The 22,252-nt window shown below is 44.7% G+C and overlaps 1 protein-coding gene across 6 annotated transcripts in view; it reads right to left on the reverse strand.

Annotated features, from left to right (window-relative positions):
* DAB1 (DAB adaptor protein 1) overlaps window positions 1-22,252 on the reverse strand; it is a 282,989-nt gene that overhangs the window by 27,283 nt on the left and 233,454 nt on the right. For 5 of the 6 annotated variants that reach the window (XM_024756252.1, XM_024756249.1, XM_024756247.1 and 2 more), the window contains exons 7-10: window positions 8,615-8,665; window positions 8,476-8,523; window positions 4,094-4,156; window positions 1,716-1,824 (exon numbers count right to left, since the gene is read on the reverse strand). In XM_024756252.1, coding sequence (XP_024612020.1) covers window positions 1,716-1,824; window positions 4,094-4,156; window positions 8,476-8,523; window positions 8,615-8,665 — 271 coding nt within the window. The remainder of the gene's footprint in view (window positions 1-1,715; window positions 1,825-4,093; window positions 4,157-8,475; window positions 8,524-8,614; window positions 8,666-22,252) is intronic. The other variant, XM_024756251.1, reaches the window with a different exon arrangement.

Below are 22,252 nucleotides of genomic sequence, written 5' to 3' on the forward strand. Positions count from 1 at the left end.
ACCAAAAAAAAAAAAAAAAAAAAAAAAAATATTAGAGCCAGAATTGCATCCAGCCTCTCTGACTCAGAGAAGGGGATGGGGGAGGGGCCGGGCCATTTCTCCACCTGGAGTACCCTTGATCCAGATGCCCTCCTGGCTCACATCACACTCCACCTGACCACAACCTCCATTCACACCTGCCCTGCTCCACATTTCCTTCTGTCCATACCACTGATCATTTTCTAGGATTATGTTAAGGTACTTATTTTTATGTTGCTGTCCATCTCCCCAACAGAAAGTAAGCTCTCTGTAGCCAGGGGTCTGTGTCTTTGGTATTCACTGACACACCCCAGACACCTAGAATAGGACCTGGCCCATAGTTGAGTACTGAGTGGATATTTGTGGAATGAACATGCCTAAAAATGAGTAAGTTTGGTGCCGTCAGATAGTGGGGACAAAGCATGGTTATTCTGGATACAAGGCTGACGGAAGGCGGTACATTTCTGAAAAACTGTTATTCTTATTTAAAATGACAGATTCAATAACACTATTCCCAAGGACATTTTAATATCCATTTTAGGTAGAGAAATTCATTGCCACTGTTCCATTTTAGGGGTGGGTAAAACAGATTTGATTGGAAAGCTTAGCAATTAAAGACATTTCTAGGCTACCTATAGATTCTCAACTGTAAGTCAGACCCAGTGGCTATCAACCTCTGTTGCTTCTAGAAGTTCATAATGATCCCTCAGCTCATACTACTTTGGAACAGAGTATGAATTTTTAATTTCACTTTGAGTAACAGCAAGGTTTATATTTGGTGGCAAGAATTTGTTTCTAATGCTGTGTAATTAAAAGTAATTATTTATAGAAGAATGCAAGAAATTTGTATTCTGAAATATTCAAACTCTGTCATTTATATAAATAAAGTAGAAAAAGAAAGATAAAGCCACAGATTTCAAATACGTAGTTAAAGAAAAAAAGTCTTTAAGGATGTTTTTGCCTTAAAGACTTTGCTTTTTGCCATGTATGCAAAAGGCAGAACTAATACCACCTTTGTCCATGTTCAGGTAGAGTGGGCCAGCTACACGGAGTGCCTGATGCCATGGAAACAAGATGCCTCAGACCCCACCAATTTGCACCTGCAACACTATTACTATATATATTTTTACCCTGTTGTAGAAGTATGCATTATATATATATATTTTTAAAGAATATTTGGAGTATAGAACAAACGCTCTTTAAATCACTAAGAGCCCCATTACAATCCACTGTTAGCAGTTTGTTCTGTCTCCTAGGTGTTTCCCTTTGCATGGGGAACCTCCTCTTCTTTAAGCCTCCACCAATAAGGCAGATCTCTTCTATCCATCAGATCTCTAGAGGTCTGCAGAGCACAGACTCACACCTCCCCCACCTTCCCTCCATCTGGCTGAGCTGGACAGTACAAATCAGGATTTGCACTGATTTGCATGGTTGTGTGTGCACCAAGCTCCCCAAAGCTATACACCTGGAGTCTTGACCTTTCAGGTGCAAGACATGAGTGATTTCCAGACTGCAGCATCCCAGAGCTTTGTGAACATACCACCCCCCTGCCCATGGCAGTTTCTCAATGTCACCTGAGGAGTCACAAGGACAGAATGGTGGTTCCCACAGGTGTCTGGCATAATCTGGCAGTGGTTCAGTCAAGCCTTTCTCCTTCTTGGTGGGTGGAGGCAGAAGGAAGGTGGAAGAGGACTTACCTGAGGGTACAGCAGCAGTGCCGAAAGGTACAGAACCAAACATGTCTGCACTCGCCGGAAGTGTCTGAGATGAAGACGGGATAAAGGCATCACCTGGAGTTGCAGGAGTCTGTCAGACAGAGAAGGACAGGGGTGCGTGAGGCCCCTGGGAGACCTGGCTCAGTGCTAATCAGGACGGGAAGCAGCAGGCAGTGCTACAGAAGCAAGCCCCGGTCCGGGTCACTCACTGTGGCAGGCAGACCATGAGCTGGTTATAAAGACTATAAAATGGGAAAAACAATACCCATCTCTAGAGCTGCAGAGAAGCTTAAATGAGATCATGCATTTCAAACACTTAGTACCTACCACACAGAGGCACATAGTAGGTGCTCAGCAAATGCTGGCCAGTATCATGACTATTTAGTTTGAGCCCCTACCCTTTGAGGGTGTTTTTGGGACCTCAAATTATCCCATAATATCTTTCACCCTTCAGAAATGGTCAATTCAAAGTAACATACACTCACTCAGGACCTACTGCGTGCCCAGCTCAAGGCTGTCACTTAATACATGGCCAATAAACAGATGTTGACTAAATAAACAAATAAAGATTAGCAAGTAGAATAGAGACCCTTAGAGGGTCCTGGTGCCTCCCAGAATCCTGCCTGAACCTTCACTTGCAAAAAGAAGCAAATGTTCTCAAGAAGATGATAAAAAAAAAAGCAGCTACAAACTCTAAAGCCTGGCCCATGCTGGAATTCCAGAAAGGCCTGCTGCATGGACTACTGGGTAAGGTGAGGCTACTGAGATAAAAACATGGGTACTAGCTTTTTCAAAGGTCCACACCCATTTATAGAAGCCTTTTGCCTATAGAGTATGCCTATTCGATGCCATAATATGCTTATTTTCTTCCCGTTGGAATAGATTGGAGCAAGCAATTAATCCTGAAACCATGGCAATTAGACAAGGCCATTTTTAGACGAGCAGCTTGCAGGAGGCACAGGCATTGTTCTGAGGGTTATTAAATACCCATTTGGACAGCACTTGGGTTTAGGGCCAGAAACACAGCCATGAGCTGCTGCGTTAAGCCCTTTAAAACACAATCAATGTCATTCTCTTTTTTCTGGTGTGACCTTGGGTGAGTCGCATGCCCTCTCTGGAACTCAGTTTGCTCATCTGTAAAATGAAGAGGCTAAGGTTAGACAATCTCTCCAGACCTTTCTAGCTCCATGGCCCCATGGTTCAGACATGCGGCAGTTCCCCCTGGGATGGAGGAGAGACTCTCTAGACTGTCCAGCTTCCCTGGAGACAGGAGCTGCTGTCCCCTCCTTCACAGCTGCTCTGGGCACCAGGCGTTCGGAGCAGAGCAGCTGTGCCTAGATTCCCTGGTGGCAGCTATGGGCAGCAGGCTCTCACGCCATCTGTCCTCAGTGGTGAGGTTACAGCCATTTCTCCGTGAGGTGCAGCTAGTCAATGACCCATAGCACCATCCCTGGGTTTGTGCAACTGTGCGGTGCCTGGGGGAGCCGCCCCCTCCCAGCAGCTTCAGCTGGTGCAGCTGTGCCTGCCTGCTCTCCGCCCACCTCCGGGGAGCGGGCAGGGGAGGAGCTGGAAGGGCCAGTTTGGCATTTTTCTCTGCAGTGGCTGCAGGGCTGCCTCTGAATGCCTCCAGTTCTCAAAGCACTTGGATTCTATTTTGCTTCGGTTTTCATTCTTTTTTTTTTTCCTTTTCCTTTTCAAGTGAGGGCTCCCTGCAATCTCTACCCCAGTGCAAGCAATGACTGAGATACTGTGGCTGAAACTAGAGCTGGGGATCCAAAGCTTCATGAGCTCAGCGAAGCCAGCAGGCAGGTGGGAAGGGAGGAGGAAATGAAAAGAAGATGGAGAGGGGAAGAAAAGAAGGAAACGAGAGAGGAGAGGGCAGAAAGGGCCGGGGGGAGAAGATGCTTCCTTTACCGGGCTGACCACCTGGCTTCCTTTACTGTGTGGGATCTGGGTAGGAGATGACAAATGCCTCATCGGGTCTGCTGTCCTGTGGAGTTTCTTGCCCATATTCCCAGCTAGACCATGTGTTCCTTGCAGGCAGGGATCACATCCCGTTCCTGTCTCTCTCCACTGCCCAGCATAACAGCAAGAACCCCAGTGATAGCCTGTAATTGCTGATGCATGGTCTCATTTATTTCTCAAAACAGAGCATGTATCATAATCCCTTTTTTAAAAAAAATAGCAGAGGAAATTGAGGTTTAGAATTGTTAGTAAATTTGCCCAAATCACACAGCTTGAAAGAGTCCAAGTTGAAATGCACCAGTAGCCTCTTTTACCCAAAGCCCATATTTTTGTCACCATGCGACTGAAGAAGGAAAAGAAAGAGATGCAGGGCTCTGAGGGAAGTGCATACTTACGGGGGGAGAGGTTATATCAGGAGGGGTGGACATGTCCCCAAAAAGTTCTAACTGGGTCACAGCCTGAAAAGAAAAAAAGATAATGGTGTCATCACAAGGGGAACGGATGCTGTGGGCATTGCTTTAAAAAAATTTGATTTGAGGACACACGTTTCTTTTTCATCATGACTATATAAACAATAAACCCAGTTGGTCATTATGATACCTCTTGATCCCAAAGACAACATCTCGGGTGTAGCCAGAATCAATTATTGCTTCAGTGTGTCCGGCTGTTTATCTGGGCTTAGTCAAGCAGATCTGGGTTTAGCCACCTTGCATAGGCAATAATAATGCCACTTTTACATATTTACCATCCAATGCCAACACTGTTTCTCTTCTCCAGGAGACAAAGGCAAGACACAGTCTCACCATCTGCTTTCTTTTCATGACTGTATCCACATGTACAAAATGCCTTTCATGTATCAAGTATAGCAAGTCACCACTTCATGGCCACTTCTCAGTAAATACTCCTAATAATAATGACCCTGAGAGGTATGAATCCTCATCCCCATTTTCACAAATGAATAAATTGAGTCTCACAGAGGTCACCTCAAGGTCACCCGGGCCATGACTTGAATTTTCTGCATACAGAGCAGGCAGTCAAATGACAGTCCCCGAAAGAATCCATCTTTAAGATAAAAAATGTAGTCGGAGGAGAAGAAAACATATCATTTAATACCAGGAAGGGCATCAAAAACAACCCAGTATATATACACTATTAATCATTCCGAGGGGCTCCATCACTGTAGACACTGCATCAACTACATCCCCATCCATCAGACGACAGTGTCTGAGCGAGGCCGGCCAGAGCAGTGGGAGAAGCCCCTGAAGACACACGTAGAAATTAATCTAAATACACTTCCAGCTTCAGAGTCTGCAGGGAGTCTGTGGTCGGCAATCAAACGGCCTGACTTAAAGGACATAATCATGTGTTTTGTGCAAATCTGCCCACTGCAAAAAAAAAAATACTTTCTGCTCGTCTTCGGATTTTAAGTGATAGTTTTTAATTGGGGGAACCTAAAAACACCACCCAACCGAAAGGACAGGGAGAGTCTGCCTGTCTGCCAGGTAGGACCCCTGCCCTCGAAATCTGTTCTAACCAGGCAAGGCAGGAGCTCCACGATTCACACAAAGAGAGGGACATTCTCTGTTACTGACAAATGTGTGAGCTCTGGGCCCAGGAAAAGTCCCATCCCCGGGGATGTATCTGAGCTCTCCCACTGCCAACCTCTGCAATTCCTCACGGCCACTGTTCCCTCATCTGGACATTGGAGATAATGTCCAGATAATACCTCCTTTGCAGATTTATTGACAATATTACTAGCAGGATTTTGAAGTTTGGGCAAGCCTGGTGAAAAAGGCACAAAAGATTCTTTTCGCTGAAAGTCAAGTAGCTTAGCCTGGTTAACTCACTTTCAACTCTTCCCCTTAAGCTTTCAGATTGAATGAACGATGCATGGCACACAATAGGGCCCTATACGTATTCACTTCCCTCCCAGCTACATAATATGTTTTTTTTTTCCGTACACGTTGGACTGTGAGGTGTTAGGCACTGTACTGGGTGCTCGGAACATAATGATGAGAAATGACAAGTCCCAGCCTGCAGGGAGCTTACAGTCTGGTGGGGACGATCCATAGATATAGATTGTAAAACTTGCTTGTTTTCGGGAAGGCTTCTTTAGCATGTGAACAATAGTTTATATTATTTGGTGAAATGACGCCAGTCCTTAGGCTCTCTCCCAAACCCACAAAAGGCGTAATTCTATTTAACCCATTCAAGGGAAGCTTCTGGGCTTCCTGGTCCTTGGGACTCAAAGCTTTGCAAATGGCCCACGACTATTTTCAGTGGTAGGAAAATATTAAAATGAAGTTAATAATTAAGTCGTACAATTTACATTTCAAATGTGTTGAACCCGTGGCACACTTTCACTAACATCATAAATATAATTTATTGGCTAATTTTCTCCTTAAGCACAACTTTTAAAATAACCTTCATTCTTGAGCTACAGACTTTCCTCCTGCCAGATGACTTCCACTCAAGGATTAAACAAGAAAAAAACATGCAGAGGCATTAAACATAGATTGGTATTTCATTCCATTGGATTTGCTGCTTAAATAGAACCTTGAGTTAATTAAATTTTATAGAAAAAGGGGATTCTTAGGCCATAAAATTAAAAATAATTCTAATAACCATATGTGATTGAGAATCTGGACTAATGTCTATTTTCACAGGCCCTCTCCCCAAGTTAACCCTAGTTGTTTCATTTGTAGCTTAATAAGCCATGTTCCGTCTGATAATATTGTTGTAATTAATCACTTTAACGGCCTCATGAGAATAAAACTAACCATTCACATTTGTAAAACACTTTATAGTTTACAGCACGTTTTCTGATACAGTACGCTCATGTTGGACGCTCCCTGAGCCCTGTGAAGTCGGCAGCCCAGGAATCTCTCTCGCTCTCTCTAGTTTGCAGATAAGCTATAACAGAAGCCTGGAGGTTAAGTGACTTGCCTCTGATTGGTCAGCTAAAAGAAGCTGGGCTTGACCCACAGACCAGCCAGCACCTTGTTTATCCATCGGTCCCTTTACCAAGCCCTAGGTAGCCTTCCTTCAAGGTAGAAGTCCAGCCCCACAATATTCTCTAACCAGAAGCCAGGGTTCCCACGAGTCCTGCCATGACACACATCCATCTGAAGAAGTCATCTCCAAGGTCAGCTCCAGATTCCTCCTCGCCTTCCCATTCCTGGCCCTTTGGATGTCTTCAGGTAGAGACAATGGCTGTCAATGGCAGATTCTGCCCCTTCTTCAGGCCCTGGGCGTCCTCCAGGGTAAGCAGAGTGACCCTGGAAGCTGCCAAGGCCAGTGAAGGGGTTGAGGAGGAGCTTGGCTGTTGAGGGGGGAGCCCCTCGGTGTCTCCATCAGGCACGTCCCCTTCCCCCACAAGCCATCCTCTGATACGAACAAATGATGGTTTTCCAATAACATCTGGAGTGCTGTACAACCTCTTTCAGGGTTAGACCCCTGGTCCTTCTTTCCGCTAGCCCATTGCAACTAGACTCCTAGGTCCCTCCTGTAGAGAAGTTCTGAAAGTGCCACTGATGAAGGCAGAGGTGCCCTTGACTGGCCCCCAAGACATATTCACACAGACCCACTCCTGTTCTGACATCAGGTACTCCTTCGTTCAGGACAAGTATGTAGCGCCTACTGTACATCAGCTACTGTGCCAAGAGCAGGGGATACAGGGATGAGTAGGGCATGTTCCTGTTCTGAGTCTCATGAGCTGCCTGTTCTACGGGAAGACAGACCTATAGACAGAGAAGCACCCGGGGCTCACGAAAGGAGGGGCTGCCTCAGGGCCTTTGCACACGCTCCTTCTCTGACCTAGATCACTCATTCCCTCCCCCATTGCCTTTCCCACCCATCCTCCAGGACACAGATTAGAGGACTTTATTTCTTCCTGGGAAGTGTTTCCTAACTCAATTTGTACCCCAAATTCCATTGCCTCAAACAGCTTATGTGAGACTCTCAGAACAGTGGTTGTCAGCCTTGGGTGTACATAAGGGAAAAATATGGATGCCTGGTTCCCACCCCTTGAGGTTCTGAATTAGTTGGTTTGAGGTACAGTCTAGTAACTGAAACTTTAAAATCTCTCAAGGTGATTCTAATTGGCAGCCCAGATTAAGAACCCCTGTCCTAGAGGCTTCCCAAATGCCCTGTGCTCAGGGGTGACAACGTTCACCGGCCTATGTATTAACCAATCTGAATAAACACTGGCTGCAAACCAGTACACTTATTCCAGGCTAGACCGACCAAATAGCAGCCTTGCCTGGTTTTAATCTCCACAGGTGGACCGAGCACATCCTGTTTACATATCTGAATCCCCACTATACTACATTATACTACACTATACTATGCTCCCCTACCCTACCCTTCTCTACCCTACCCTTCTCTACTGACCCCACCCTCTCCTCTCCTATGCTATGCCATGTCGCACTGTGTTATACTTAGAGCTCCCTGAGAATGGGGGTTGTGTCTTCCTCTCTATTGCATCTCTAGCATCTATCAGAACACCTAGGACACGTCAGGAGATTGAAAAATATTTGTTGAATGAAATGAAGGGGTGTCACGTCCTCTCATGCGCGCAAGCACGCACACACACATACCCATGCCCCGACTCTTCTCCTTCATCGCGGGGCCCACCAGGAGTCTCCTGGGAACATCAGGATAGGCAGGCACTGGAGCAGAGCAGAGCGCCTGCCATTCCTGCAGGAGGGTGAGGATGCATGGAATGGATGAGAATGCCCAGAGCAATCCTCATTTCACAAGAGCCTGGACGCCTTACCTTTGTTGCCTCAAAAATCTCATCAAAGTCCATCGGCAGCTTTCTGTTCTGTAAGCACAAGGCATGACTTATGAGCATGGAATGAGCGATGGGACAATGACATGAAACAGTTAATCAGGTCGGGCCCTCTCACACTTACAGGGGTCGCCACTGCAAACCGTTCTTCAAAATCTTCAAACGTACAGCTGTTCTGAAAGCGTAAGGGATGATGAATGAGGATGAAGTGAATGACGTACAAATGACATGGGTTTATGAGTTTAATGATGACGGGATCTATGGTTTACACTCCCGTGGTCTCAGGAGGTGGGAGCTGTTGCTAACGTACTGTGAAAACTCTAGAATATGCTCCCAGCATATGATAAAACACGGGCCTGACGAGGAAATACAAGCAATGGGGAGTTTGTAAGTTTAAAGTCCATCTTCCTTAAATTACAGCCCTGACTCGACCAGTCTCAACAGTGGAAGCAGATAAGAGCATGATGTTTACCCTTGAGATTTTTGCTCTAAAAAGAAAAAGTGTTATCGGGTGTTTCAGCCAAACTTAGTTAACTTGGAGCAGTCTGTGAACAGCAGGTTTTAGAAGTGCCTTTGTGCATGCGGCCTTTTCTGCTTGAAATGCTCTTCTCAGCCTTGCAAGCCCAAAGCTCACCCAATTCCTCAAACCCAGCTGAAAGGCCACCTCTTCCACGAAGCTTTCCTTGGTCCCCTAGGCTGAAAACCATCCTCCGAGAGCAACAGCGCATCGCTTGTGCCCACTACACGGTGAACTCCCTGAAGCAGGGACCACGATGCATTTGTTCTTGAATCCCTAGCAGATCGCAGGGGATCGGGCTTGAAAATGTATGAACAAATGCGCGCTACTAAGAACAGCTGGTAGCTGACCAAACCTAATTGTTTTGATAATTTTTTTGTTTTGTTGTTTATAACTGTTGAGAGCTTTGCTAAACCGCTCCATAATATTGCTGCCTAAGTATCCACTTTGTGTGGCCAAGCGGCCTGCACGGGCCTTGAACTGACACTAGCCTCTCCAGCGAGGCAGGCCCTAGATAACAACCCACAGAGTCACAAATCAATGTCAGTTTCTGATATGACCATCCTAACAGCCCTTATGATCACACTCTCCCCAGCCTCCCAGGGCCTTCCTTTATGTACCCCTTAGATAAGATTCCTTTGACACTTAACAAAATCCTGCTTTTTTTTGTTTGAATTGACCAATCTGGCCTCAGGCTGGGAACCCTAATAAAGGCAAGTGCCCAGGTCCTGCTTTGCTCTCTGCCTGCATCCTGCCCTGACCGCCCCTCATGCCCCTTCCTCTAGGAACTGAGAGTAATAAACTTCTCTATTTCAATTCCCTGGTGGTCTTTCGCTGAACCCTGGCTCACCATCCGACAACACCCCAGGGCTTTACTTAACCAATGTTAATTTAACAAAGTCACAACATTAATACATATTTGTATGTATAACATCTCTATATATATACACGTGTATTTTTTCTTTTTCCCTTTCTTCCTTCCTTCTTTCCTCCCTCCCTCCCTCCCTCCCTCTCTCCCTCTCTTTCTTTCTTTCTTGGCTGCGTCCAGTCTTAGTTGCGGCAGGCGGGATCTTCACCGCAGTGCGGGCTTCTCTCTAGTTGTGGCGCATAGCTTTTCTCTTCTCTAGTTGTGGCGTGGGGTCCAGAGCGCGTGGGCTCTGTAGTTTGTGGCACTCGGGCTCGCTCTTTGCGGCGAGCGAGCTCAGTAGTTGTGGCGCGTGGGCTTAGTTGCAGCATGTGGGATCTTAGTTCCCTGACCAGGGATCGAACCCGCATCCCCAGCAGTGGAAGGCAGATTCTTTACCACTGGACCACCAGGGACGTCCCTGTATACATATATTTTTAATGCCCATGTTTTGGTCTACACTTCCAGGCTAATTACACGCTGGGTGTCTTCCAAGCAGTGTAACATTAATATATATCTGAAATATTGACATTAAATTGGAGTTACTATGCTTGAACAGAAATGCATTGTTTCCAAATTTTGAGGAGAGCTTCCTGTTGGCCATGGAGGAGTGGAGAAACCACCAGCCATGATCACTTTCACTCTGACTGTAGCAAACGTGACTGTACATCACTCAGCCCCAGTTACAGGGTCGCAGAGCAGAGCAGGAAAACCCACATGCCCGTACCTACCGCAGCAGAGCCTTCGGGCCAGACACCAGCAAATTCCATCATCAACCACCTGCTCCCACCAGGCCCTGGCTCGCCAGGGGTCAACAGTGGCCAAGAGAAGAGGAGGAAGGACCACATCAGATAACCACTTTAATAATAATAATAATAATTATTATTATTATTATTTGGCCAGAGACAGGGAGACAATATTAGTCTAAGTGATCCTGTAACCTACGGTGTGGCCTGAGAGGTTAAGGTTATGCTGCTACATCCTTTATAAATCTCACACTTCTAAGGATTTATGGCACAGCCCCTACCAACTAGCTCTGGGTCATAACTTTTAATAAAAACATTTTTTAGTGTCCAAAATCTCATTACATCTGTCCAATATAAAAAAGCAAATGGCTTCAGAGCATGATGGATGAATTAAATAAATTTGAAAAACAGCCGGTGGGAGAGTCTCATAAAAGCCCCACCACATAATGAAAATGTGTGAGGACAGCCAGCACTGGTGTGAGTCCGTCACTTTGCTGGTGACAGAAGAGGGGGCTTTTGGTGAGGGGTGGGGCTGGGCTGTGAGGAGGCGATTTCCATAAATTCAGATGGAGATTGGTCTGGACGTGAGAGCAAATGCATCTCTTCGGAGTCACACAAATACGGACTGAATCATGGTTGTGCCCCGTGCTGGCTGTGCGACCCTGGACAAGTCCGTGGGCCCCAGTTTTCTCGTCTTCAAAGTGGGGATGATAATGATAACATCATCTCAGGTTTATGGAGAGGGTTAACTGAGATGTGTGTGCAATGTTTTGGTTGGTGTTTTGCACATAGAGATGTTTATAAATCAGAGCTATTATTAGGATCTTCTCATCCTATTTCTTCTGGCTCTGTTTTGCAATGCAAAGGAACACATTTTTTAATTTTAAGAAACTATTACTATACGATATTTGGAAAAAGATAGAAGAAGAAGAAAAAAACATCTTGTGGGAAGCCCCCCTTTAGAAATCACCCCCACTTGAGAGCACGGACCAGATCCTGTGAAAAAGGATGCCCAACACTTCCTGGCCTTAGTCCTGAACCCCTCAGTCCACTGTTGACCCCACCTTCTCCCTCTCCTCCCTTCTGTCTACAGTCTTACCTGAGCATCTTCCCATCTATACCCTTTGTACCTGGAGCTTGTGGTTACCTTCCTGTTTTGATCTTGGCTCAGTCATTTCTTGGAGTTCCTTCCTCCCACCTGGGGTAACCTTCAGTACCACTCTGGGCACTTCAGCCACCCAGTGGGAGACCCCTCCAGCCAGTGCACTTTCTCTCAATTGATTCTCATGGGCAGAACCTGGAACCCATTCCCTAGTCTCCCTGCATCCCCACCTCCTGCTTTACCCACAAATACTACTAGAGTTTTTGTTCATTTACCTTCAAGTCTTTTTTTCCCCCTTATTAGATACATTTCTTACAGTTACTATCATGGCATGCATGCAGCTTTGTATTCTGCTTTTAAAAATTCAATATGAGGAATCAGACTCCCTGACTTCAGACTATACTACAAAGCTACAGTAATCAAGACAACATGGTACTGGCACAAAAACAGAAATATAGGTCAATGGAACAGGATAGAAAGCCCAGAGATAAACCCACGCACCTATGGTCAACTAATCTATGACAAAGAAGGCAAGGATATACAGTGGAGAAAAGACAGTCTCTTCAATAAGTGGTGCTGGGAAAACTGGGCAGCTACATGTAAAAGAATGAAATTAGAACACTCCCTAACACCATACACAAAAATAAACTCAAAATGGATTAAAGACCTAAATGTAAGACAGGACACTATAAAACTCTTAGAGGAAAACATAGGAAGAACACTCTTTGACATAAATCACAGCAAGGTCTTTTTTGACCCACCTCCTAGAGTAATGGAAATAAAACCAAAAAATAAACAAATGGGACCTAATGAAACTGAAAAGCTTTTGCACACCTAAGGAAACTATAATCAAGATGAAAATACAACCCTCAGAATCGGAGAAAATATTTGCAAACGAATCAACAGACAAAGGATTAATCTCCAAAATATATAAATAGCTCATGCAGCTCAATATTAAAATGGGCAGAAGACCTAAACAGACATTTCTCCAAAGAAGACATATACGGCCAAGAGGCACAGGAAAAGCTGCTCAACATCACTAATTATTAGAGAAATGCAAATCAAAACTACAATGAGGTATCACCTCACACCAGTTAGAATGGGCATCATCAGAAAGTGTACAAACAACAAATGCTGGAGAGGGTGTGGAGAAAAGGGAACCCTCCTGCTCTGTTGGTGGGAATGTAAGTTGATACAGCTGCTATGGAGAACGGTATGGAGGGTCCTTCAAAAACTAAAAATAGAATGACCATATGACCCAGCAATCCTACTACTAGGCATATACCCAGAGAAAACCATAATTCAAAAAGACACATGCACCCCAATGTTCATTGCAGCCCTATTTACAATAGCCAGGTCATGGAAGTAACCTAAATGCCCATCTACAGACAAATGGATAAAGAAGATGTGGTACATATATACGATGCAATATTAACCATAAAAAAGAATGAAATTGGGTCTTTTTATTCTTTGGATGGATGGACCTAGAGACTGTCATACAGAGTGAAGTAAGTCAGAAATAGAAAAATATATATCGTATATTAACGCACATGTGTGGAATCTAGAAAAATGGTACAGATGAACCGGTTTGCAAGGCAGAAATAGAGACATAGATGTAGAGAATACACATACGGACACCAAGGGGGTAAAGCGGGGTGGGGAGTAGTGGTGGTGGGATGAAGTGGGAGATTGGGATTGACATATATACACTAATATGCATAAAACAGATAACTAATAAGAACCTGCTGTATAGAAAACAATAAACAAAACTCAATATGACAATCCAATTTACTCACAATTTGAACTTCCAGTGAGGATTTAAAGGAAGAGATTCTCTTGGGTTGTTTTAATACAGTTGTAGCCTGAATCGTCATTAAGACATAGAAATAAAGCTTCCACAGGGAGTTTACTTTCCCATAATCTCTTTGGAGCACTGGGGACACTACTATTGTCCCATAACTGAATAAGGTAACTCTTAAGACCAGACTCATGTTACTCTTGCAGCAAACGTGAGTGGATGAGATGGGACTTGGTGTGAACACGTTAAAAAGGATGAAAACTTATTTATGGCTGCCAAATAAGAAACCTGCAGTGGTTCTCACCCCTGGCTGCACAATGTAATCCTCTGGGGCAGCTTTTACAAAACTTCGCATGCCTGAGCCCTGCATCTAAGACTTGGATTCTACTGGTCTGGGGTGGGGTCCTGGCATCAGTAGGTTCTAAAAGCTCCCCAGGTGATTCTAACAGGCAGCCAGACTTGTGAATCACCATGTTGGGGAATGAACTCTCTGTAGGAATAATTCGTGAAAGTCCTACTGGGAAAACTGAAGGCATCTTGATTGATTACATAATTGATTAATTAATTTCTTCAACAAACATTCCCTGGGTGCTTTCCACTTGCTGTGTCCTGACTAGGCACTGGAGATAACAAAGACAGATAATACTTGGTCCTTGCTCTCTTGAAGCTCAGAGCAGAGCCAGGATATATAATCATTCTAGCATGGGGGGTGGGACAAGAGTGGGGCAGGGAGGGCACAAGGCATGAAGATCTCAACTCAGAACCCAAGCTGATGCTGCAGAAGAATGAATTCAATTATCCATTTAGAAAGCTCAGGAGGAATGGATTAACTTAAGTGATCTGTAACTGCACCAAGGTGGGTACTATTAACACACCTCTTGATTCCAGGCATTTGGACACAGGTGCTGTTGCCTGGTGAGTGATTTAACAATGAAGACATGTGCTAATAAAGACTAATGCCCTCTGGGGTATCTAGGAGTTTATGCTCTCTGTTAGCCAGGAGTAAATAGCCACTTTCCTAATTCTCGGGAGAGGAAAACAGGAAAAGCTCTGTTTGGCAATTGAAGAACAAAGCGGGGGTGGGGGGAGTTGAGATGCAGAGTAGAAAATGTGATGTTAATAAATGATTTCTCCCAAGAGCCGCACTGTCCAACAGAACTCTCTGTGATGATGAAAAGTTGTACACCTGCCCTTCCAACATGGTAGCCAGTGGCTACACGTGGCTATTGAGCCTTCAAATATGGCCTGTGTGAATAATGAATCGCATTTTAAATTTTATTTCGTTTTAATTGATATCATTTTAAATAGCCACATGTGACCAGCGGCTACTGTACTGGAGAGCTAAGCTCTAGATAACAGATATTAAAAAACAAAACAAAACAAAACAAAAAAATTCAGCTGACTGGGTGCTTTCTAAACACTAAACATATCCTTTCCTTATATAGTCTCTTCTATTCTTTTAAAGAACATCCTACCTTTGCATTGACCAGAAGGGTTGTCTGGGACAACTGAATTCTTTGCTATGTCTAGACAGTACCGTGAAATCAAATTCAGTTTGCAAAAACAGTAGCCTTCTTCTGGATGTAAGTTTTGTCATTGCCTGGGCTAAGCCAGACCCAGATGTTGGTGGGTTTTTTTTTTTAAAGGAAGTTAAGATTCCTTTAATGGATTTCAAGTGGAAATCCATGGAACCTCATCATCATTCCAACAGAATGGAATCCCCTTTAAGGCCAAACTGTCCCAGCCTACTGGGATTTGGGGCTCAGTGGTTTTGCTGGACTCAAGGCCTTGACCTAACAGAGGAATTTGTGCTGCTTTGTGGATTTGTCCCTGTAATGACTGAGAAGTTGCCCCTAACTACTCAAAGCTGGGCTGCATTTTAGCAGTTAATTGCCCTCCTTCTGCCAGCTACCATTTTAGGAGGGTCCTAAAGGTTGTCTGGAAGGCTAGAGGGTGGAGGGAAATGGTTAGACCTTATAATGAAAGTTACATCTTCCCTTGAAGCGCACACAAGTGTAATATATCTGCTAATCCCTGGGACAATGAAATATTTACATCCAGCTTCCTAAAAATGAAGTTGGTCCTTAAAACAGCCTCCATTTTCCCCTTTTTTATTGTGTTAAGAACACGACATGAGATCTATCTTCTTAACACATTTTACAGTGTACAACACAGTATTTACTGTTAACTGTAGGCACAATCTCTAGGACTTAATCTTCTTGCATAACTAACTTTATACCAATTAAATAGCATCTCCCCACCTCCCTCTCGCCCAGCTGCTGGCAGTCACCGTTCTACTCTCCGCTTCTATGTGTTTGACTACTTTATGGACCTCATATAAGCAGTATCCTGCAGTATTTGCCTTTCTGTGATTGGCTTATTTCACACAGCATAATGTCCTCAAGGTTCAGCCAAGTTGTCACATAAGCAAGGATAGACTTCTTTTTCAGGGCTAAATAATATTCCACTGTATGTATATACCACATTTTCTTTATCCATTCAGCCATCAATGGATATTTAGGTTGAAATGGCCTTTGTTAACATGCAAGAAGAGAGTCAGGATGCAGAATGGTGGTAAAAAGAATTTGCTGGTGCTTTATGCAGGCGCATGAGAAAGGTAGACTCCTTGCACGAAGGTGAGGGGGCTAGGTTGACTGGACTGTGCTAACGTGAATGAACAAGGGCAGCTGTGGCTGAGGACTCTGACTCGGGAGTCTTGACCTTCCCAACTTTAACCAGGTCAAGAAAACCAATGTGCTTGCATTTGAAAACAATGGTTGCTTTTAAAGTGAGAAAATTGATGTTTTTAGGAGAGGCAGGGTGGGGAAGTGGGCAGAGGGATATTAGAAACAGCAGCTTTCACAAGACATGGAAGCAAACTAAATGACCATCGACAGAGGAATGTACATATATACAATGGAATATTACTCAGCCATAAAAACAATGAAATAATGCCATTTGCAGCAACATGGATGGACCTAGAGATTATCATACTAAGTGAAGTAAACAAGACAGAGCGAGACATATATGATAACAGTTCTATGTGGAATCTAAGAAAAAGTAATACAAATGAACTTATTTACAAAACAGAAGCAGACTCACAGACTTTGAAAACAAACTTATGGTTACCAAAGGGGAAACATGGGGAGGGGGATAAATTAGGGGCTTGGGATTAACATAACACACTACTATATATAAAATAGATAATCGACAAAGACCTACTGTATAGCACAGGGAACACAATATTCTGTAATAACCTATATGGGAAACAAATCTGAAAAAGAATGAATATATGTATATGCATAACTGAATCACTTTGCTGTACACCTGAAACTAACACAACATTGTAAATCAACTATACTCCAACAGCGCTTTCAGTTCAAACTTCTACTTTCATTGGTGTTTCCTCGGGTGAATTCCTTCCTCACTCTGAGCCTCAGTTTTCTCCTCAAGAAACAGGAAGAATAATGCTTACAACATGGGCTCGCTGAGAAGAAGTGGTGAGAAGGTGGATGTACATGAAAAGAATTAGCACAGCAAGTGAGAGAGTAAAATCCCTCTAAGGACGTCAGTTCCCTTTCCAAAAGTACAGAAAGGGAAGGAAGGATGGGAGGGAGGGAGGAAGAAGGGACGAGGCAGAGATGGCTGGGAAAGAGATAGAGAGAGGAGCGAGAGAGGAAACGAAGAGACAGAAGGGAGGAAAGAAAGGAAGAAGAAAGGAAAGGAAAGCCATGGGATTATATGCTTGGTAAGTGAGGGTAGGCGGGTTCCAGGCCATGGCAAAAGTCTGGGAAACACTGGTCCAGGGAAGGAACAAAGTCACCTGGAAGAGAAGCTAAACGTGTGGAATGATTTTCATAGGCCAGACATTGGTCACAGCAGGTTCCCGCTCCTGCATCTTTTCCCCAAGCTTGAACCCTGGCAAGGCTGGACCGTTGTGAAGTGCATCAGCCCCACTGTTCATTCCGTCTACCCTGCACCCTTCTCTTCTCCACTGTCTTCCTTACACCTGTTTCAGAACTCAGTGGGCAACTCTGTGTTTTCACACCTGGGTTTTCTAAAACACATCCCTTATTTTCTTGAAAATACACCTAAGGATGGGGTTGGAGGTGCAATTTGTAGGCTGCTACTGATTATGCGATAAGATACTAAGATCTAAGTCAGCCTGATCTCAGCAACAGTGATAACGGGAAGGAGATGCTGGTGGTGATGCCCAGGAAATGATGGTGTCCGTGTTGAGGGGGGAGCAGCGGTGGGGACACCGATGGCGGTCATAAGCCGTGATAACCCACCACCCGATCCCTCCACATCAATTAATTGAGCATCTTCGATAAGACACAGCCCTCGTCCTTACATGGCGTGGGGGAGACAGAGGAGAAAACAGGGACTTATCACGATTGGTGTCATAAATGAGATGATTCACACAAAGCCTGTAGTATATAGGGCGTAGTTCAAAGTGATGAAATGATTCACGCCTGTGGTTACTACTGCTAGTATCCGATCCCATCCTGAGGGGTCAGACATTTTGAGACAGTGGCAAGAACGGTGCTGGGGATTTTGATGGTATCAATACTGTTGTCACGAGGCAGTGATTATAAAGAGAGAGATGATAATCTGGCGAGAGCCCACATGAGGCCAGTGATGGGGATGAAGAAGAAACGCTGAAAACACCAGTCTACCATGGAGCTTCTCTAGAAGCCCTGCGGGATGACTTCATGCTCTGATACGTGGAAGCTTCCAGGACTCTTGATCCCAGCTCCAACCCATGACCTCACCCCAGAGCTCTGACGTGTGACAAGGACGAGTTTAGAAAGCGGGGGGGACCTTCCTTGCTGTGGATCCTTTGTGGGGGAAGGTGCAGGTTGCAAGATAGCTTGGCTACGTTACCGGCTGTCAACAGAATAAACACACCTGCCCAGGTCTAACATAGAGCGACGAGAAACCAAAGGGGAATGATTTCCCGAAGCTTATAATTATTTGTTTTTCATTCTCTCTTCCTTTACCCCATCTCTTTTTTTTTTTTAAAAATCCATTATTCTAGTTCCACATTAGCAAAACTCAAGGATTTTTCAAAAACTCCTAACAAGATTTGGCGCCAGTTCAGTACTTTGAAAAGGGGTGAATTAGAATCACAGGAAAGTGAAATTGGCTCCTGTCAGCAGGATGACAGGCTCTCAGCACACTCCTGGGGGGGCGGGCAGGGGGGCTCTCAGACAGGCCGTCAGCTCTTTCTCCGCTACTGCGTCGCTCTTGGAGAGGCTACTCCTGCGGTCCAGATGGCACCCAAACGGTAACAAGAAATATTGGATGGAGTTGAAATCAAGCGAGAGCAGCAGAGGCTCAGGCTGAAGGCAGAGCAAATCAGAGCAAATCACAAACGGAGAGATGTCACAGCAGAGGAAAAAATAGTCATGGAGGGCTCTGCCTGCTGCTCTGACAGCCGTTCCCTGTAGAGTGCTTTTCCTTTTCTTCGCTGGAAGAATGCAGATTTTATATCTTAGGCATTCATTTCCTTACTCCTTCGTCCCTGGATTCAGCTCTCAAGGCATTCATTTCATAATTAATAAACTCTCCTTGAACGCCTACACTGGGCCAATATCGTGAGCACCGGGATGCTGTCCCTTCTCTGAGCCGTAACAGTCAAGTGAGGGAAATGGGAGGATGCCCATTCAGGTCAGAGCAAGAGCAGAGTTATGACAGGGGTACCGCACTGAGGATTTTCACGGCGCATGGACCACTTTCACTGCTGCAACGCCATTCACAGGACTGAAGCCAACTCCACTGCAAATGATCAAAACAAGGATTCTGTTTTCATGCGACTGGAATTTGACTAGTTTACCCATCTCTTGAATTTTTCTTTATTGTAAAATTAGGGGACTATCCACCTCACAAGACTGAAGATTTCCCTGTGTGAGATTTGAGGTAACAGCTTAATTAGCACAGTGCCTGACATATAGCAAAAAGACCTCCATTAGTGGGTCAACGATTCAGTGGAGTATCCTTTCAGAATACTATGATGATTTTACAGACCTATTTGATGGCATTTTTGAAAGCTTTATGAATTGCAGAATTGCAGAGGAGTAAAATTAGAAGAGGCTATGGAGATCTCTAACACAACTCAACCCTATATTTTTTTCAGATGAAGAAACTGAGGCTTTCAAGGTTTTCAAAATCATGATCATGTTAGTGGCCGAGCTAGGATGAAACCCCAAGTTCCCAACTCCTAATCTAGTTCCTTTATTTCCATCACAATTCCCCTCACGGGTGGACAGACTTAGAGGAGGCAAGAAGAAGTAAGAGCAGAGAAACCCAGCTCACAATTTACAACAAGGAAACTAAGGCCCCAAGGAAAGCTCAGCTTGCTTATATGTAAGACAGCAAGAGAAATGTCTCCTTCACAGAATTCCAAGGATCAAGAGAGGTGATGTTCACCAACAGTCTAGACTTGGAACGCAGCCTATAAGTTTGAAGCCAGAGGAAAGCTGTGAGAGCATTATCTATACTTGTCTCAGATTGATTATCCAACCTATAAATAGTTTGTAACTTTGTGTCATGATTTCACCTGCCCTCTTAACAGGTCTCTCAGTATATTCCTTACCCTCTCAGGCCTTGGTACAAGCTACTCCTTGTGATGGGCTGCCCTCCCCATCCTTGTTCATCAGGAGACCCTGGAGACTTGGGTCTACTCACCTGTTCTAAGCCTTCCTCTAAGGCCCTCAGGATGGACTAGATGATCCTCCTCTGGGCATCACACATGTCCAGTTATAATGGTTGATTGCTTTCTCTCTTCTCTACTACAGACTATGACCTCGTGACACTAAGTTCCTTGTATGGGAAACTGTATCTTATTCATCTTTGTATTCCTAATGTCTAAATAGCCCAGGGGCTAACACACAAAAACAAAATACACTGAACTGACAGATTTAAAAAAAAACAGAAAGAGTAAATGGATGAACTTGCATATACAAGAGAATAGAAAACTGAACAGAAAGAAACTTGGTGATAGCATGATTTACAAGGCAGAGGGCATGGTAGTCCTTATGGTGTTTTCAAATGCTCAGCATGTATGTGTGCATGCGCGCGCACACACACACACACACTCACTCACTCACAGAGACATGGCATTTGCTATCGTAAACTCCAAAAAGGATGTCGTATCCACTGTCATTTGACCTGATGAGACTTTGTAATCAGAGTAAATGGCTCCGGCTCTAATTTCAAAGAAATACTAGGGGGATGTTCCAGAAAAAGTTATAAGAACAGAAATATGCTATTCTTCTAGCTCTTCTAATATCTGGATGGCATTTTCTTCTGAATTCAAGTCCTTCCCATTAGCGAGACCCATCGGCGGCTCGAGGGTGGCAGTCAATCTCTGACATTCCTCACTACTCGAAGTCCAGCCAATACTTGGCCTTACCATCCTCCCCGGCAAATGATAAAATGATTGCATCCCATACTGTCCAGACTCAAACTTAACAGGTCCAAAGAATTTTTGATCTCCCCAAACCTGTTCTTCCCTTGTCTTCTGATTTCTGTAAAGGCTACCAACTCAGGCCTAGATGCTCAAATCTCCAAGTGTCAAAGTGATTCTCCATCCCTCTCTCTCCCACACCCCGACAGCCAATCATTCTTTAAGAAACTCTGATTCTATCTCTAGGACGTACCCCAACTCCTCTGCCTGCCCCTCTCCTTCTCCTCGGCAGCATTCTCCTTTCCCCCTTTAGTTCATCTCCCACACGGCAGCCAGAGTGATATTTTAAAATGATCAGATCAGGTTCACTGCCCTGATGAAAACCCTCCACCGTCTTCTGTTACACTTGGGATAAAATCCAAACTGCTTACCATTATCTATACTACTGTCCATGCTCGGCTGCTGCCTCTGAGTCTGAGCTCATCCGCCACCACTCTCCCCTTTCCCACCACACTCTGGCCAACACCCGTCTTCTCCGTGTTCCTGCTGGACCCCTAGAACACTCCTGCCTCAAGGCCCTTGCCCTCGTCTTTCCCTGTCCTGATTCTACTCTCCACCTGGTTGGTTTCTTCTCGTAATTCAGATCTTGGCTCAGGTGTCATGTCCCTAGAGACCTCCTCTATGTACCTACATACAGTCACAGCTCCCAGCTCCTGTCACATTTTCCTCTTCGGTTTTGTGCTCTGCGTGTCTGTTTACTTGCTTGTTGGCAGCCTTCTCCCATGAACCGTGAGCTGTGCAAGGGACGGGACCTGGTCTGACTTCTACAGCCCCTGTGTCTGTGCGTGACATACGATGGACACTAGACCATATTTGTGGAAGGAGGAAGGAAAGAATGCTTGAACAGAAAAATGCATAAGTGACCAGAGCCTAGTTCTAGGAGGTACCTTCCAGTATTGCAGAAACGATAAAATTAAAACAAAAGGGGCACTTTGTGCGAACTACTATAGGGTCAAGGGAACACCACGTTTGTCACTTTGACACCTGTGCTCTGATCTCTGCCTTTTTTTCCTGTTTGTTCTCTGGTGCTGGACACCCCAACTCTGAAGACAATGGAGCTAGGGCTACAGGATGGCATATTCAATGAGATCTCATACAGATCCCACAAGCAGAGACCCTCTTTACCTGCGTCCTTGCTATGTCTTATGAAAGACCTTTTTAATTTAATCAGTATCTCTGCTTATGTCACAAGTGGTTGAGATCCTTATTTCTGGTTTTTCTAGG

This window comes from Neophocaena asiaeorientalis, unplaced genomic scaffold (assembly GCF_003031525.2).
Source record: "Neophocaena asiaeorientalis asiaeorientalis breed wild unplaced genomic scaffold, Neophocaena_asiaeorientalis_V1.1 scaffold205, whole genome shotgun sequence".
NCBI classification, from domain to species: domain Eukaryota; kingdom Metazoa; phylum Chordata; class Mammalia; order Artiodactyla; family Phocoenidae; genus Neophocaena; species Neophocaena asiaeorientalis.